The sequence below is a fragment of the Electrophorus electricus genome, chromosome 3 (genome assembly GCF_041902795.1).
Source record: "Electrophorus electricus isolate QZ-2024a chromosome 3, ASM4190279v1, whole genome shotgun sequence".
NCBI lineage: Eukaryota > Metazoa > Chordata > Actinopteri > Gymnotiformes > Gymnotidae > Electrophorus > Electrophorus electricus.
The window spans coordinates 7,674,755-7,693,887 of NC_137499.1; the positions used below are offsets into that span (position 1 = coordinate 7,674,755).

The following is a 19,133-nucleotide window of genomic DNA, read 5'->3' on the forward strand; positions in this document are numbered from 1 at the left end:
AAGTAAGATATTCATACTTTTGTTATTCTGTGAGTTGAACTAAATTCATTCCCTCAAACTGCTTTTTTGCTGCACTGTAAAAACTTAATGAATTATTATGAAAGATGTCAGAAGTATCAACTATTACAGAATGTTATTACTTTGCACTGCTCCAGTTAATAAAGTCAAGGTCTGAATTTCACATTATAGGGAAGGCATTATATATAAGCACCTCCTAATCTAAGAGCATGCAAAGAAAATGAAAATATCATTCAAATGTTACTTCATGACAAAGCTTAACAACTTTTTCATAAAACTGGTACTGCAAGCACACACACACACATACAAACACACACACACACACACACACACACACACACACACAAGTGCACATGCACACAAAATAAATAAATACATACACAGACCACCTCGAAAAAAAAAAAATCCATATTTCAGAATGAACACTAGTCCTTATTGAGAAAGCACTGCTCATGCGTGACATTCATTGGGCACTGGGTAATATAATTGGTCAAATGTAGGGGTGGAATTTTACACATATTGTCATATTATAATGACAACAGTGTAAAAGCTTATTCAGGACTGTAGCTTTGACATACAGTGTGTGTGCATGTGCGCTTGTGTGTGTGTGTGTGTGTTACACATGCACGTACACACACATAGAACCAGTGCTACAGAGCAAGCCCATTACTGTACTTACAGTGTTTGACAGAGAGTTGAATGGGTTTTGTGCCAGTTATCAAATTTGGCAAAACCACACTATGAAAAATGTGGAACGAGCACGAGAAATAATTAGTGCTCAACATTGATTAAGATAATGAATTGATCATATTTCAGCCACTGTCAATGACTTCAAAACCAACAATTTAATGAGCAGACAGCTGAGACTTGTGACCCGGGGATTTGTGGCCACGGATAGAAGTGCGGGATCTGCGTCGGTATCGTTGCGCTGTGACTGAGGCCTTTACAGCTTATACCATAGTAATGGCATTAAGAGTGGCTTTATGGAAATGTGTTCCTGTGGGCAAACAGCATTTTCCCATTATACCAGTGGCAGTGTTATAGGTTCTTCTGCTTTACACAAGGACAGTTGAAGACACATCTCAAACAGAAGCAGAGGGTGCAGCATGTCATCACAACACGCAGCAAAACCAGGTGCACAAGGCTCCATACCAAGGTATCTGATGAGGTGAATGGAAAAACTCAAACAGAACAGAAGCAGATTTACCACTCTAGAGTGAAGATTACATTTTGAACTGGAATGTTAAATACACCTGCATGAAGCTTATTGCTGTCAGTAAATACATGAAATGTCATTATATGTTAAATATTCAGTTAAACCTCTTAAATATTAAATGTTTAGCTAGTTTACAAAACTAGCTATAAATTTAGTTCAAATGGGTTTTTCATTGCAGTATACTGAAGAGAAGGTTGTGATGGCATGGCCATATGGAAAAGCAAGCTCGATGACAAATATAGTTCTCATTCCACTTTAAATTGTATGTTACTCAGTTTTACTGTTTCTGAAAGGAGAAAGCAGTTCATTATTACTGTGGATGCTTATAAAAACAGGAGGAAATCACTACAGTATGGAAAACCATTTAACAAACACATTTGGAGTTTTAAAGCCAAGAGTTTGCCTTTTAAAGATCCTTAAATTCTATCATTTTTTAATGTAATTCCCTTACAGCACATACTTTCATTACATTAAATACTTTTCGGTACATGCTTTCCTACTTATTCATCTTCCCTTATCTTGCTTGGAAGCCTAACTGAGGCAAAACCAGTGCCATACGGTCTGAAGTTGTCCCATTCAATTTATCCATGTGCCATGTTATAAAAGAGCTGGAGTGTAGAAAGTAACGCTGAACCAATTACATTTAATAACAACAGATGCTATCACACAGCTGACTGCATCTACCATGCCAGCAGCTGCATGACTGGCAAGTGTCCTGACCAATCAGCCATCAGCTGGTGAATAGCTGGTACATACAGTAAGAAAGCTTGCCTCTGTCCATTCACAGGCAAGGCAACATCACCAGGGGCATGCACCTTTCTCCAAGATTAGAACTATTTGTTTTAAAAATCCATCAAATATTCATTTTATTCATTAGCACCGCCTAAGATAAGAGGCGAAGGACCAAGTGAGATCTGAAAAACCTGCAAGAGACTCCTGCTAGCTATTGAGTGCTGAACAGCAGATCATCCTATGGTTTACCATGCAATAATAAGAGCATGTTTGTACTGTTAGACTGAGACTAAGCATGTTTGCTCCGTTTCCCCTGGCTCCTCTGACAAGCTTCCGCAGTTCTTGTGGAGATGTGCCAAACCAAATTGAACTTAATAGCTCTGTCGCACTCTGAGAACATGGTACGCAAGCTGTCTCAAAATAACAGGAAAGACACCCAGGCTCTTGCGTCCTATCTGTGAGTACTGTAATTTGGAGGGAAACGAATGTTCCCTCCATGTTGATACACCTGTTCCGTGTGTCTGTCAGCCGGAGCAGGCCTGACGGCAAGCATGCTAAGTCTTATTGGGGAGGCTTTGAAATCTTAAGTGTTGACGTGGCCAATCAGTGGCACAGGGAGCTGCCCCAGGCTTCTGCGCCGGATTAGCGCTTCTGCCACTGAGGCTCTGAGCTTTGCATTTGCTACTTTACTCTTTTCTCATTCAAACAAATGACACATAATATTGTCTGGCGGCTAGCCAATCACCTTCGCCGAAATCGTTGACAGCCATGGGATACGTTAATTTTGCCAAGAGATTGTCTACTGACAGAGTGGATGAAACAATTCACAGTGCTGTCAATTTATGAAGGAAAGATATTTTGAAAGATACTAAGTTTTTCCAAATGGGTAATGCCACACTGGCAGAAACTTTGTCAGACTCTCAGAGGATCAGTTGATGCTTTTTCCTATACATATCTGAGCATTAGAAAGAAAGGTATTATAAAATATAAAAGAGAGGCAAAGGCCTTGTGTATACAAGAAAGCCTAAAGATATGCTTCATTTGACATAACTCACTGTTATGTTAATATAGTGACAGTTATTTGTCTTTAATAAAGTCATATTTACACTTTGATAGATGTCAAAAACTGTGTCTACTGCCTCTTTAAGCATGGCATAAACAACCCACAATTACCAGCAATAAATTCTCTATTCACATTTAACTACACTATACCTCTGCTCCAGTTTAGGTGATTACAGTGGCACAATTAAAATACAGTATAATCTTATCAGAGCAAAGGTGTTTTCCGGTGCAGTTCTCTGAATTAATGCATTAGAAACATAAAAATGAAAAGAAAAATCTGCTGCCTGAAGGCAGCATTCATTTCCATAAGAAATTACCTCAGTGAACCTCTATTTTTCAATGCATTAGCAGAGCCCAGAAGGTATAAAAGAAGGCAAATAGAGCTTTATAAGCCCCTGCACAGAGAAGACCTTGCAAGAAACCTAAGAACAGATAGAAAATGATGGGTGGGGAATCTGGGCACACAGCTGTGAATTACAGCAGACACAGCATACTCACCACAACACTAAAGACCTATGCAGCTAGAGTGCTCAGAGGAACAGGCTTTCACCCTTTCAGGGTTTTCAGGAATATTCCTTTTCTAACAACTCTTTGCTTCAAGATGGTCCTACACTAAAACACTGACCTGTTTGAAAAACTAATCAAAGATTCTAGTTGCTTGCAAGTTTTAGGGAATTTTAGGAGTTTTATTTCTATTGTTGTGGCCTTGTTTCACTCATCCCACAGCTCTATATAAGCCCCATTATGGGCAGGGATATTATTTAAATTTTTGCTAATTTTTTTAACTACTCTCCACTTGCAAGTTTATTTGAGTGATTCTCAGATCACTTCAGTGCATTTAAACTTCATTAGATGCGTGTCCAGCTACACCAACACCCTTTTCATGGCCAAAAAAAGCCTAAAAAACAAATAGCAGTTTTAATTCCTCATCATGGGAATAAGCTGCAGGAAAGATATGAATGCACTACGGTATAAACCTAGTGCTACGTCTCAGTTGGCATCCAGCCTGTCACAGGGCAAAGACCATACCTGCATGAGTTCCAATCACAAATCTCTACTGCCCCACACCTCTGACCACAACTGTGCTCAGTCGAGTACTGATTGGTCGTTACACACACCTGTCCCCTGTTTCTCCTCTTCCTATTTAAAGTCCCCCCTTCCTTCACTGTACATGTTGCACCCAGTTACACCCAGTTCTTCCCTGTTGTATTTCATCCCTTTCTGCAAGTCTGCTTTTGCTTCAGCTCTGTCTGGTTTTTGCTTAAACAAAGCCATATTTGCTTTCTACTGCTCGCATCCTGTCCCTCTGTTGTGTCACACCTGGTAAATGACATTCACCACTGCCTACCAAAAAACTTATCTGTGCTTCAGTCGAAGTGTAGTCCATTGCTGTTGCTTGAAACAGCCCCATGATTTCATGAAATAACTAAACTAACAAAATGAGGTTAAAATTAATGGAAAGATTCTGATTTTCTTTTATGTTCATATGATTCAAAATGAAACATGATCTGCTAAAATAAGAACACTACTAATCCTTTCTTATACAACAAGCCAATGCAATTGAAGCTCCATGGTATATAACCACATGAACATTTCTAACCCTGTGATGTAAATTCTCCAAAAGTTTATCCCCATGTTGTATAGGTCTGCATGACTAGAGCTGTATATGCAGAGATCTTTGCACTAGAGCCAAACTGAGTGCAAATGAGCATAAAAAAGCAAACAATAACCAAGGAAGAGAGAGAGAGAGAGAGAGAGAGAGAGAGAGAGAGAGAGAGAGAGAGAGAGAGAGAGAGAGAGAGAGAGAGACGAGAGTGGTCTCTACAGACAAGACGCAGCCGAGCTGAACCCCTAGGACACCATCACACAGAACAGGCAATTCAAGAGGCCAATGAAGCAGGCCTTCTAAGCTACTTGATCAAATAACTCCATTATTGTTGGCAGTCATGTGACTGACACGCATGCGCGGGCATGCACACACACACACGCACACACACACACGCACACACACACACACACACACACACTCTTCTTGGCTCTCTCTTTCCAGCTCTGTCTCTCGTATGCACACACACACACACACACACACACACACACACACACACACACACACATAATCTAGAGGGAGATGAAGATGTCCCAGCCTGCCCTACCTTCACAGTAAGTGGAATCTCCATGGATAGAAGCATAGCCACTCTTGCACTCGCACTCTGCTTTGCTGTTCCTGTTCTGGCAAACAGAGTTTTCCCCACAGAGCACTCCCTCTGCACAGAAATCATAGCCTAGCAGAGGAAAGGGAGAGAAGAAAGCATCATTTCATAACTCTCAACATAGAACTTCTAGTGCAGAAACTGTAGGTATGTAGGTAAGTTCATTGCTCTATAATCAGGAAAACAGCTGGCAATTACCAGTCATGTCAATCATTAGCCCTTCATCATAAAAGTTTAGAAATATTTATTCGTAATGTTTATTGTTAACAGGTTAACTGTATGGTCTCTGCCAGCAACCTATCACATTTTGAGAAGTTTACAGGTGTATGAACAGAATGGGAAAAGCATGACAGCCTGAGTAAACATCATCAATCTTGCTAAAGGTATCACTGCCTTTCCTTCCCTTGTGACAGTTTGCACACACTGCCAGCATCCACTCCTGAAGGTGGATAGAGGTGGTGAATTACTCCAGAAGGTATGCTTGGGTCCATTAAGAAATGACAGTGAATATAAGCAAAAAATATTTTCAGAATAGTAACAATTTGCTTGCTTACAATTCAGGAAAAAAAGAAAGAAAAGAAAGCTATCTCTCTTAAGGAAAAACATCTTTTTCCTAATTGATAAAGAAAAAAAAAACATTACCCAGGTAGTCCCTTTTTTTCCTCACATGCACATGTTAAGTTCAGTCTGATTTAACTGTGATTTAACCTGTGTGGGTGTGTCCAGATCAAAACTTTTGCAGTTGTAGATCTCTGTTTCTCTCTGGAGCTGCACTCTGCAGGACCCACAAGTTCATGTGATTCACTGGCTCACCACCTCTCATTCACTTTGAATCTGAATCTGCAGAATTAAATAAAACCAATCTGCATAAAGATGAATTCTGCTATATTCTAAAAACACATAGAAACTGCTCAACAGCACAAATACCTCTTGTAGTACCATATCTCAACAGAATGAAAGCAACACAATGAGAAATACTATCTGGAAAAACATGTCTTCTTGGACATATTAGCTAACACATTAATAATTTACAGAACAAAACTCATCTCTGTAAACGGACATGTACATAGTTATCACTGTACATAGTTCCTTTCACAATTCTCTCAGTTGACTTTATACTTCAGAGTTTGAGACCACACAAAACAAAAGACTCGACTCTGCTAGCATAACCACTAAATGCTCAGCCATTAGTCTCTGATGTAGCACAAAAATAAGAGTCTAAATACGTGGCTGGATAAACAAACCAAACCTCACCTGGTTTTATTGTTTATGAAAGTACTCAATCTGCTATACTTGCTCTCAGTAGCTTTAGAAAATATTGTCTCAGCTCCCAGTTCCATAAATCAGACAACAAATTGTTTGACACGATCATCATAATCATCATCAGTCACACTATTGTCCTGCCCCTCAGGTGCATGTGGCCTTCTAGATAGGCCACTTGGCATCCTATTTTTTTCCCTGCCCTGTACTCAATGGTAATGTCAAAACCAAAAAGGGCTGCAAGACATCTGTGTCCTGCAGCATCAGGTTTTTTGTCAGGGGCTTCTTGACAGTCATGATAGTGAACTTTGAACTGTAAAGATAATCAAAACACTTGTCAAACACTTCCCACTTGAGGACTAGAAATTCAAGTTTGTATGCAGGACATCTTCTTTCACATTTTGACAGCCCATGGCTTGCATAAGAAATAACTTGAAGCTGACCAACTTCCTCCTGATAATGAAGCACAGAGACCATGCAATCTGGTATCAGTGTGGAGGATATATGGCTGATATATGATTTGCCAAACCTAAATCAGGGGTAGAGGCAAACATTTTAATCAGAGTTTGAAACAAGATATTGCACTCAACAGTCCACTTTTCATTCTAAGGCCACTTCCCTTTTGAAAAGAAGAATACACTTTAGATTTAGTACATTTTGAGTCTAAGGATATCTTTGGGATGTAACCAGCAGTGAGGCTATTTAGGGCTCTGGCAATCTTGGAATAGTCCTCCATGAACCTCCTATAATAACCTGTGAATCCTAAGAAGGACTTCAGCTGTTCAAGGTTGTTGTATCTTGGCCAGAAAGGAAGAGCAGCAATCTTTCCAGGGTCAATGTCATCTTCATTTTCAGACACATGGCCCATGTAGTTGACAGATTTCATGAAAAAGTGACATTAATCAGGAGAGAGTTTCAATCCAAAACCTTTAAGCCTTTGTAGGACAAAGGAGACGATCCTTATACTCTTCCAGTGTGCTTGAGAACACAATAAAATCATTTAAGAATACCAGGACCTAATTAAGGTTCATACCACCAAAACATGTCTTCATCATGTGTTTAAACATGCTTGGAGCATTTGTGAGAATTCCCAGAAGCCCACTGGTGCCATAAAAGTAGTCATATGATTAACCTCTTCCTCAAGCTCGACCTGGTAATACCCCAACTTAAGGTCCATGACTGATAACCACTTAAATCTGCAAAGAGCTCAAAAAGTCTCATTCAATATTTTGTAGAGCATATGTATCCTTAAAAGTTTATTCAAATTCCTATAATCCACATAGGCTTATAGCACCACTTTTTTTCTTCACCACCACAATGTGTGAAGCAAAGGGGCTACCAGATGCTCTGATGTTGGTATCACACAGCTCTTAGAGATGGAGTCTCACAGCTTCATAATCAGAGAGATGGCTAGGTCTCACCCTCTGATTGAAAGAAGTGGGATCTGGAAGGTGAATCTGGGGATCTGTGGTGCTTAACTGCTGTAGTATGACCATAATCAAGGTCACTGAGTACAAAGTCCCTGGGATGGAATTTAACTTCACAGTGATTCTTTTTTCCCTCTCCTCAGACAAGGGGGAATCACCTAAGTCGAAGGATATTTCGCTATTTAGGATCTTGGGCATGATCCCGAATCGTTGTAGGAGAAAGGGATAACTCAGCAGTGCACACATCTGTAAGTTTGAATCAAGAAGGCATTCACAGGGGGTTCCCTCAATAATAACTGAGGCTGTGCACCTTGGTCCATCCAGTCCACTGATGGCCATATCCCCAGTCGGCTGAATGTGTATGTGACTGTTACATCCAGCCCTCAAAGGTTTTTGGAGTGGAGTATGACTCTTATTAGAGGTCTGGGTATTAATACCTCCCTCTCTTGACACCTGGCCCAAATTAAATGCTAACCATAATGTCACATTCGATTCCTCCTATCTGACTCTCAGTTCTATGTAATTGTTGTCCACAAAAGATTGTTTGGAGAATTCTCACACTGTCTTACTATATGACCATCATCACCACTCTTAAAACAGTACCAAGCTTTAGACTGAGGCTGGGGTTTGACTGCTATCTGATGCACTTGGATGTCTGTGTTCAGTTTTTCACTTCTTCTAGCTTTACTGGACGTACGCATTGGCTCCTTTTTACATTTCTTAAAAATCAATTGCTTCTTCAAATCAGTAACTTGCTTCCTCAGTATTTCAGTTTCTGCTATGTAAGCTTGCAGAATACTAGCATGCATGTCAGAATGTCAGGTGAATTTCATTACTGAATGAATGTTCAAGGTTGGCTTTACTTTTGAACTGCCTTTATGTTGCTGTAATTTGTCAAGTTTGGTAGCTCATCTGTCTTTTTCCAAAGACGGAACCTTTTTCACCTGAATTCTGATGCACCTTGAGGAATATGGGAAACATATCATCTCCATCTTGCACATGGCCATATGCTGAATCCAGAAGCTTTACATACTCATGAGGAGAAGCATGTAAACCCAGCTGTTTCACAGCATCTGAAGCTAGGTGAAGGAGACTTTCAAAAACTTTCTGTGCTTAGGTAGAAAACCAAGGCAGGCAATCCTGAAACCTCAACTCAATGTGGAGACACAAAGTTTCAAAATCTGCTTCTCCTGGAGGTTTTGTGACACATCCTAAGAATGACCTTAACCATTTTGTCCCTTGTTTATTAGGGGAAGCCTTATTTTTGATCACATGTTCTACTACAGAAGGGGCAGTGTTTATGGTGGTTTTAGTTTGTTTGGCAATTTAGGGTGAGCAGCAGTATCATTAGCTGCTTAAGATGAATGCAAATGTGATTTTATGCACTAGTTATGTCTAGCTGTTGTCATGTTCATCTGTATGGGGAGTGGTCAGTGAGGTATGGTCTGCAACCTGCACTAGTATGCTAATGTTTTCAACTAGCCACTTCACTGAGGTATCAACTGCATTAGGTATATAGCAACGAAGGTCCGGTTGTAAAAATGCTGTGGGTTCCTAAGTATCAAACTCAACAATGGCATGGTAATTCCTTAAACCTGCTTTTCCCACTTTTACTATTTTTCTTACTGTCCCATGCTTCCCAAAAGAGGCAACTATATCATCAGTATTAGTCTCAGTGAAGTTACATACACAAAGACCTCTGTGCACATACACCAAACTTCATCTCAATATCTCAGTTTCTGATTAACCCATCAAAATCCCTTTAATAGCATGAAATCAGCTTTAAAAACAAAAAGAAAGGAAAAAAATTGAGCTTGTTTCTACTTAAATAACTGGGTCTTATTTGTGGTTTTCTCATATGCACATTTTAAGATCAGCCTGATTTAACTGTGATTTCACCTGTGTTTGTGCACGAGCATGTGTGTCTAGTTCAAAACTTTCGCAGTTGTAGATCTCCATTTTCCTCTCTATGCTCATACAGTCTGTAGTGCTGCACTGTGCAGGACCCACAACATCATGTGATTCACTGGCTCACCATCTATCGCTTGCTTTGAATCTGATTCTGCAGGATTAAAACTGTACACATAAAATCAATCTCCTTACTGCAAAAAGAATTCTGTTATATTTTATTCTCAAAACATATAAAAAATGCTCTACATTTTGCAGTAGCACATCTCATTGGAACAATAGCAACACAATGAGAAATACTATCTGGAAAAACATGTCTTCTTGGTTGTGTTAGGTAACACATTAATGCTGCACAAAACAAAACTCATCTCTGTAAACTGACATGTACATAGTTATCACTGTACATAGCTCCTTTCACAGTTCTCTCTGTTGGCTTTACACTTCAGAGTTTGAGAACACCACACAAAACAAAAGACTCAACTCTGCTAGCATAACCACTAAATGCGATTGCTCAGCCATTAGTCTCTGATGTAGCACAAAAATAAAAGTCTAAATATCTTCACTATGAAATAATTTCTTATCCACAAAAGGAAAAAAACAACAACATGGTGTATCTCTGTTCTGCTCATCTATAAGGAGAAGAAAATGACAATGTGGCAAAATAAGCCTCCACTCACTAAACAACTACATTTTACATGTTCAACAAGTTTATCATCTTGGTTTCTCCATTATAAAGATGCTTGGGGAGATATATTAGATCTCTTGCTGAGAGATCCTTTTGTGCTGGTCATTTCAGTGGCTGTGTTAAATTGACATGCAACACATCTAGAAGAATTGCAGGCTACAGTACCGCAGCGCCAATTGATCATATATCTCACTCTTGATGAGCATGTTTTTGATGTTTTTGTCTCATCTTTAGGAGATATGGGGAGGCTCTTTAAAAAAGGATTGCAACTCTGCATCATTATGGAGGATTTTGAAGTTTTTTTTATGATAAGTATTTTTCTGATAAGTGAGCACCAGAGGAGTTTATGTTGTCTTAGCAGTAATGGTTCATAGGTCAATTCATCTTTTCTTTAAAGGGGTAAAACACAAGCAAAGACATTAGGACTTCCCTAGAAAATTATTAAAATATTCAAACATTTCCATACTTTTCTGGAGGAAGTCTTCATTTTCACTGTAACTGCATTTAAGCCATAATAACTACCTTTAATGCCTTGGAATGTGGTGAGATGTACTGTAAATAAGAGTCCCAAGTTCTAAGACAACAAGAATTGGTTGCTTTTGGTGCTCACATGTCCTACCTTAAATCATTCATGACAATAGTAAACATAAAAACACATTTTAAAACCATTAGAATGGTGATATATAATAAACACTTCAAAATGAGATTTATAACAGGATTACTGTATCATCCATGAATTTATAATGAATTCCTTATGTAAGTCATTGTTGTAAGGCATATTTTAAAAACATTTTAGTTAGCTGGTTTGTATATGCTTAAAGAAACCAGCTAGATGTTTCATTACCCTTCCTTAACCTTTGCACCAACGCTAACTGCAACTCTATCTTCAACCCAAAACATAGGCCTAAAGGTTACTCAGAACCTAAACCTAACCCGTAGTGTATTTCTCTTAGCCTAATAAAACACTCCTGAATTTTTCAAACTTCTCTCCTGGGTTTTAGCCAAGACTGAGCACCATCAGCCAACTGACAACTGGAAAGTCAGAATACTACTCGTAGAAAAGCACTAAGAAAAATCTTCAAAGTAAATAATTTCTTTTTTTTTTTAAGTTAAAATCAGCTCTGGAACTGTTCAAGTAAAATGTATGCTCATGCTATTATTCAGTTGTAGCAGTAAGTTTGTATACACAGAGGCTACCTGAGACGATACATATGACAACAGGTGTGAGATGAGAACAATTTAATGCAAAAATATTGAGGATACTGGATTATTTCTCTATTCTACTGACAGGGGCAATGATAGAAATATTAAATGAAACCATTCCCCATTATCTATCAAGGTAAGAGACTTTTGAGATTTCATTGAATTCGGAAAAACAGACCCTACATCAGCATGGCTGGCTCAAACTACTTTATGAATCTCAGCCTAGAACTCAACATCTCATCGTCACCCACTTTAATGACTGCTCCCTGCCCCAATCAAACACCCACACACACCCGCACCCACTGCATGTTATACTGGAGGACAAATTAAAAATGCTTTTCATGCATGTTCACGGCCAATATTCAATTAACACCCACACTAATAGATTAGCTTCCGATGAGCACAGTAACAAGTCCCCTTGTAAACTGACATAACACTTTGTTTCACACATAATTGGTGGCAGACTATGGAAATTTCTAGGTTTCAAAATTACAACTCTTTATATAGTACCTAATATACACATGTTAACCTCAAAAGTCCTGTATAGATTATTTGGTCTTTGTAGAAGGTTTTTAAACATTGATGACCTTTGCTGTATGGATAATATGAAAAAGAATAATAACAAAAAAGTTCCATTACTGCGATCCTGAGCAATCATTCCGCCATTCTTAATGGGTGTACTGTGAATGTTTAGATGAATAATGGCATTCACATGATCTGATAAATGTAAATAATGTAGGATATTCAACAGCCATATCACAACATGTATGATTTAATGTATTGTAAGACAATCACAAGATCAAGCAATGCAATCACAATATGTCCTTTTTGTCCTTATTATGCAAGCACAGTCTGTATGCCAAGGTTTCACAATACTAGGTCAAGAGACCCCTAATTTATGAAGTGAATTCATTTCCCTTCTTGGAAACTGTAGATCTCGATAACTAACTGATGAGGTGAACCAGCTGTTTAGCAGTATAGTGAACATCGAAGGAATATTCTAGAACTGAAACTGGAAAAGACCACTGTAGAGCTCTTTCATAATTGCACTATAATGAACCATCTATAATTGCTCATATGGGGCCTAAAGGCTTTGTTAAACCCTAAGCCAAAAGTGGAAGCATTCTATGTTGTGTTCATTACTATTTGGAACATACAAAATCAGAGTGCCAGAATAATGGAAGGCTGATATTTAATGTGTCAAGCTTGCTCCTGTTGCTATTATATATTAGTATACTTATAAAAGAACAATTTTTTAGTTAAGAACATTTTTAATATTTATTATCATTTGCAGTATAAAATAACAGAAATTTAGTAGGGTGACAACTTATAGGAAACGTACAGTTACAATCCATTTTTTGTTTTTTGTTTTTTTTTATTAAAATGTATACAAAGAGCAATAGGTATTTCATATATCAAGCATTTATTCTTGGCCCTTTTCCAGGTGGACAAACAGTGGGTTTTAAGAGCCATTTTTTGACAGTAGTATTTATTTGGTCTGAGCCTTAAAAAAAAAAAAAGGGGGGGGGGGTGTCAACATTAAATTTTCACCTTTTTTCCCATTTGTACTATGCCACAAAAACTATTTTAGAGAAGTAGATTTACAAAACTGCATCTCCATCACAGCCAACATTAGATGGATAAGCCACATAGAAAATAAAAGAGACATGAGAGGCATGTCAAATGGTAGCTCTATCCAGGACTATTTTTATAAGAAGATTGCATGTTTAGCAGCAAATCTGCCATAAACAGACCATGCCTGGGACATATATGCATAAAAAATACAACTCACCTCTGCAGACATTGCAGCACCTGTTCTCTGGTAAAATCTGGTCCTTTTCTGTGCAGTTGAGACTGAGGCAACTTTCTGACACTGGTACCATCAGTCCATTCTGTCAGAAGAGAAAGGCTGTTCAAGCAATCACAGATCAGTAGCTTGTGGAAGTTTATCCTCCACAGGACTCAAGAGAAACTGGCTCTGCAAGCATTGAGCGTTTTCATGCATGCTTGGAGATTCAAGAAATTATGTAGCTGGTAAGTGGGAATTCAAAGACCTCAAATTCTCATCAATCACTGCAGAGTAGCAATACAGCAGCACTGATCAAACTCACATCAGCATGTGGGTGGCAGATTGAACCAGACAACTGTCCAAACTTCCAAACTATCTACCCAACACAGAAGAAAAGCTCAACTGCAACCACAACCAAAAAGCCTGCATCTTCTTTCTTCCACACAAAGGAAAATGCACAGGGAAAGATGTGAATAATGTATTAATCTAAAACCAGTTGGTAAACTACTTTGTGCTTCTTATATTATTATTGGACTAGCCTGACCACCATCGACCCTCCAGCTGTACCTGACTGGTCAATCTGCATTTTCTACCTACTCTCCTGCAGTGATAAAAAATTGTTCCTGGGTGTCATGGCGACTTATTGAAGAGCCACTGCCTTCAACTCTCCTACCAGACTGTTTACTGTGAATCAATTCTCAAATATCTGCCAAATTTATGTAATGTATTAAGGCTTATAAGATACTCGTTTAAGCTTTTGCAAGTTAATTGCAAAAGCAACCTTATTTGTTGTGTGCTTTTAGTCTGCCGTCTGTTGTCAAGGACAGGATGGGATCCCCTACTGAGCTTTAGTTCCTCTCAAGATTTATTCCTCATGTTCTCAGGGAGTTCTTCCTTGTAACTGTTTTGGCTTGCTCATTAATGGCCTGGACCTAGATTCTCTCTCTATATGACTTCTCTTGTAACATTACATATTATAAAGTTTATTATACAAATATATTTGAATTAAAAATGAGTAATACATAGCATACTTTTAGTAAGTTATTGTTAATAAATTAGAAGCTTCTTAAAACCACTTCAGAAACACTGTACATTGTACATTGTTTGAAGGGCACAGACTACAATGGATCAGCACAGTAAACCTAACTCTATTAATGAGAGTGATGTTAGACATAAAGTAAACTTACCTGATGCATAATTTCAAATTTAAATCCTTTTGGTTGATGGTTGACCTAGATGGCCCTATAGCACCGTGAGACCTATACAAACACAGTTCTCTTTTTCTGTATAGCTTATTCCATCCCTAAAGCCTTACTGAGTTCCTATAGCTGGTGGTCACTCTTCCATGTATCTGTGCATCTTTTTTGCAGAGGAAGGAGTAACCCAATCTTTATCTTGCCCTCAGGTGAATCAGTCTGGGTTCTGATGCCCAAGTCGAGCTATATGGTGCAACCTCAGGCGGAATCCTGTGCTGCACTCTCCAGCCTGATGTGGCTCTGATCTCAGCTGCCATGTCTCTGATCTTAATTGAATGTCTGCAGGTCTGGGCCTCCTCTGCACAACCCCATGCTATTTGAGGAACCCAGACAGCAAGGAAAAATCTTGCAGCAGAAAAACAGCAGAAATTTCGGAATCAAGAAATTATAGCTAAGAAGGCATCACTCTGCTGAACTTTACAGATGTATAAATGTGCTCATGAAAATAAAGCTGTGTGGCATTGAGTGTGTTTCATGGAAAAGCGAGTACCTATTTTAACTGATATTCATAGTGACACTTTAGACCTCAAAGTGCCTCTTAAAATGTTTATTTATCTGTTTATTATGAAGTAAGAAACACCTTGATTAGGACAGACATGGGATGTTTATGTAGGCCAAGTACAACACCTTTACTAAAAAGCACCTTTGCTTTATTTGGGTGTTGAGAAATGCAATTTATCAAAGTCCAACAATAGCACAAGCAGCAGAGAGAACCAGGGATTACCATGGTTTAGCCAGCAGCAAAACACAAGTTAGTATCAATATGTGAGATGTCTATGAGGATGGTGCCATATTAGCCATGGTGTCTCATTTTAAGATGCCATTTCACTTTCCTATCATGATGGGCCATTTTGAAGTAGCTGAACTGAACCAATCAAAATTGCATTGTAATCAGGCTGAGAAAAGAAGAGCCTGCAGTGGCTAGGATATACAAAAACATATTTAAAACACATGAGACTGTACAATATGATAAATTATTTTGATGTTAATACATAATTTCCTAATTGTCATCTTGTTTAAACAATAGACAGAAAATTGGTGGAATGTAGGAACTATAGGTCAACATCAAATTTAATAATGCAAAACACATATCACAATATATTCAATTCATAGCATGCAACTGGACAGAGACAGGTATTTACCTTGCACTCACTGCAGATCTGTTGCAATATGCGCTGACCCTCTGAAAGACTTTGGTCCATGTAGGTGCATTTAGCTACAAACAGAAAAATGTAAAAAATAATCTTTCAACTATTATAGCAAAATAAGAATTGCATTACATAAATAGGCTCACTTTCATTACATTTGGCTCAGAAGACATCAGTAATCTGCTCAATAACAAAAGCGAGGCTGAGTCATTTGAGAGTCATTTTGTGCTCGAGTGACCTTTGAATGAACTTGTATAATTAATTCAGTCAATTTTATCAAATGAGCTATGTCCCCCAATGCGGGAGCACAGAATAGACTCTGCTAAGATGAGCCCAGCCCCTAACCCTGCAGGACCCTGGGGATGGAGCAGCCTCATCAAACTCAACACCTGTTCAGAGCAGGCCAACATTGAAGATACGGGCCACTGGGCAACAAAAGTAAAGAAACCTTGATCAGGAGCACAGCACCCAGCTCTTCCACTCCACTAATGGAGTTGAATTGATTACACTTCATCAAAGCTTTAAGCAATTACATGCCTCTGACAGAGAATGCTGTACTGCTGTATCTCCCCTGACTGCTTACGGCTAGCGGGAGAAACTGGGCGGTGGTGGTAGCCACCCGGGGGGCTTGGGTGGTGGGCAGTGTGGTCGTGGTTATTTTGCACTTACGTCGGCACATCTTACAACACGTTCCATCTATATGCACTGGGAGCTGGTCCTCGGAGCAGTTCGCAGGGGGACAGAAGATTCTCCGGCACTCTACAATGCCGTTCTGCAAGCCAAGAGTGGAAGTGGGCACAAGCAAGATGCAGACCATTAATAACACTACATGTTCAATTACAGAAATGTATTATGTAAATGTGTAAGTATCCAGGAAAACACAGGACAATTACCTTAAAATTAACTTTAAAAATAAATTTGAGTCCAGTTTCAATCATTTAGGTCCTGTTTATTCTGTACTGATTTACATGAATCACTTCTGTGTTTTACATTATTTTATGCTGAATATTAACTTTATTTATTGACCCCTAGAGAATACACTGGACTGATTATGCATTTATGGAGATGTATTTCTCCAGACTGGGAAAGCTATTGGGAAAAGGGTGGATGTTTCTCCTTACCATGCAGGCACAGGTCCTGCAGTTCTCTGGCTCGGTCCAGAGCTCTTTATCTCGATACACCACATCATTCACACTGCAGGTCCTCTCACAGTGACAACCTTCCAACTGACTCAGCCTGGACTCAGCATAGTTCAACTGCCACCCACACGCACCCAGAAACACACATAGGCACACACCAAAACATACAGCCAGACACACAGACACACGAAAAATGGTCCTTAGCAGCCTGCTTCAAAACAAAGACTGAAGATTGAAGTTCCTCTCATTATGCATTGCCTCAAGCTTTATTATGTTAATATGGATAAGGGTATTTAGGCCTGACACTGAGGTGATCAGGCACTTACTGCACCTCCTTCCCCCACTGGCTTTGCTGTAACCTGGGAACAGAGTGGGACAGCACCTGCTATAAATGAACCTTTCCCCATATACATCAATCACTGATAACTGGTGTACTCTTAAAGGAGCACTCCACCAAACAGTGGGAGGAATTTCACATTCACAAGCTCCTTTGTAGCTGCAGAGTCTCATAGCTCAGTCCTGTGTGGCTTGGAAAAAAGGGAATTAAAAATGTGGAAGGTGTACAACTGGCTACTGGAAGCTTTAGCTTCTTTGTGTTAAACTACTGAGTCACACGACTCCTAATTCGGTGCTGCCCCTCACACTTTCTTCATGGGAAAGAAATCTGTATTAAATGATTGGTTTTCAAGTAAACTGCTCCTTTCAAGTTGCTGTGCCATCTGCAGCCTAAAAGCAATAGATGAGAGCTTTCCATGCTATCAAAGTGTTTTTATTGATCACAGGAAAAGGTCTAACAGAGGTACGCTTCCTCTACGCTGAACATGACAATGTTGTTGACCTCCACAAAGCTCAAGGTTATAGAACTCCCTGAGATAATATTGTTTCCTTGGTCCTGGGAGATACTAGCATGACTGCTGAATACCAATCTTTGGGGCAAAAGATTGATATCTTGGACACAGAAGGAGAAAGATGTCGAGGCTGTCTGATTTTTCATTCACTGATGCCTCTGACCTCAAGCGACTGCAGAGGTACATGAGCCGGGATTAAGTCCTAAGAAAGTGAAAGACCATGAGGAGACATTTTGAAATATAATGATAACTTCAACTAGAATGTGCATTATTAGACTGAAAAATTCATCTCAATATAAACTTTCAATATGTACATGGATACATGCACACGCGCACACACACAAAATTACAGCCAGGTCCTTGCAATTTGTAGTCAGTGTCATCTCCTAGCCAAGAGTTCTTTTAATAATTTTAGTCCTGATCACAATGACTGTGGCTCCTGTATTTTAGTTTAGTACAACTGGTTAACTCAAGCACAATATCACCTCCGTCACTGGGGTCATATGAGGCCTATTGTGATGGACAATTCTATCATTATGAATTAAAATGTAGTGTTAGAAATCTTAAATAATAACTACTAAATTAACATGTTGACCATAAAATTGACCACTTACACCCTATTCGTCTTCAACAACCACACTGTGTTTACACTGCTGTGGACAATCATTAATACCAATTCAATACCTGTGCAGGCAGCCACATGCACACAAGTGTGGTCATCATATGGGTCCCCGTTCCATGAATATTTAAATATTGAGTGCAATTTGCCAGATGCTGCACATATTTGCAAATGACCCAAAAAAGGGGTTGTATATCTCCATTATATTTTAAGAATCCAGTGCTACTGTGCTTTTTAAAAATTGCTTCTGAAACAGCTCAAAGGTTAGCAGGAAATATATTTTCAAGTGAAAAAATGTTGAATGACTCATTTGGCTAGATAGAAATAAATGGGACACCTTGCCTGAGTGCCGGGGGACTTTTTTTTTTAGCTTTAAATATTTTTTGAGGAACAAAGCTGTAATTCAATTTAGGGCTTACTTGGTCTGCCTTTCAATATGTTCTACAGCCTTTGCAGCGTGTTGCCTTTCAATATGTTCTATAGCACTGCAAACAATTTCTGAGACTCACTGAAGGAACCATACATTTATTTCACCCAACTTCAGACATCCACAAAGCATCAACAAACCATCTATAATTACCTCCCAATAAACTTCTCATAATATACACCACCA

At 39.0% G+C, this 19,133-nt stretch overlaps 1 protein-coding gene across 1 annotated transcript in view; it reads right to left on the minus strand.

The window, feature by feature from the left end:
- Positions 1-19,133, minus strand: part of LOC113578130 (protein kinase C-binding protein NELL1) — a 163,314-nt gene that overhangs the window by 75,558 nt on the left and 68,623 nt on the right. Inside the window, exons 8-12 of the mRNA XM_035527909.2 lie at positions 17,036-17,170; positions 16,584-16,686; positions 15,909-15,982; positions 13,514-13,613; positions 5,182-5,310 (exon numbers count right to left, since the gene is read on the minus strand). Of these exons, the coding sequence (XP_035383802.1) occupies positions 5,182-5,310; positions 13,514-13,613; positions 15,909-15,982; positions 16,584-16,686; positions 17,036-17,170 (541 nt within the window). The remainder of the gene's footprint in view (positions 1-5,181; positions 5,311-13,513; positions 13,614-15,908; positions 15,983-16,583; positions 16,687-17,035; positions 17,171-19,133) is intronic.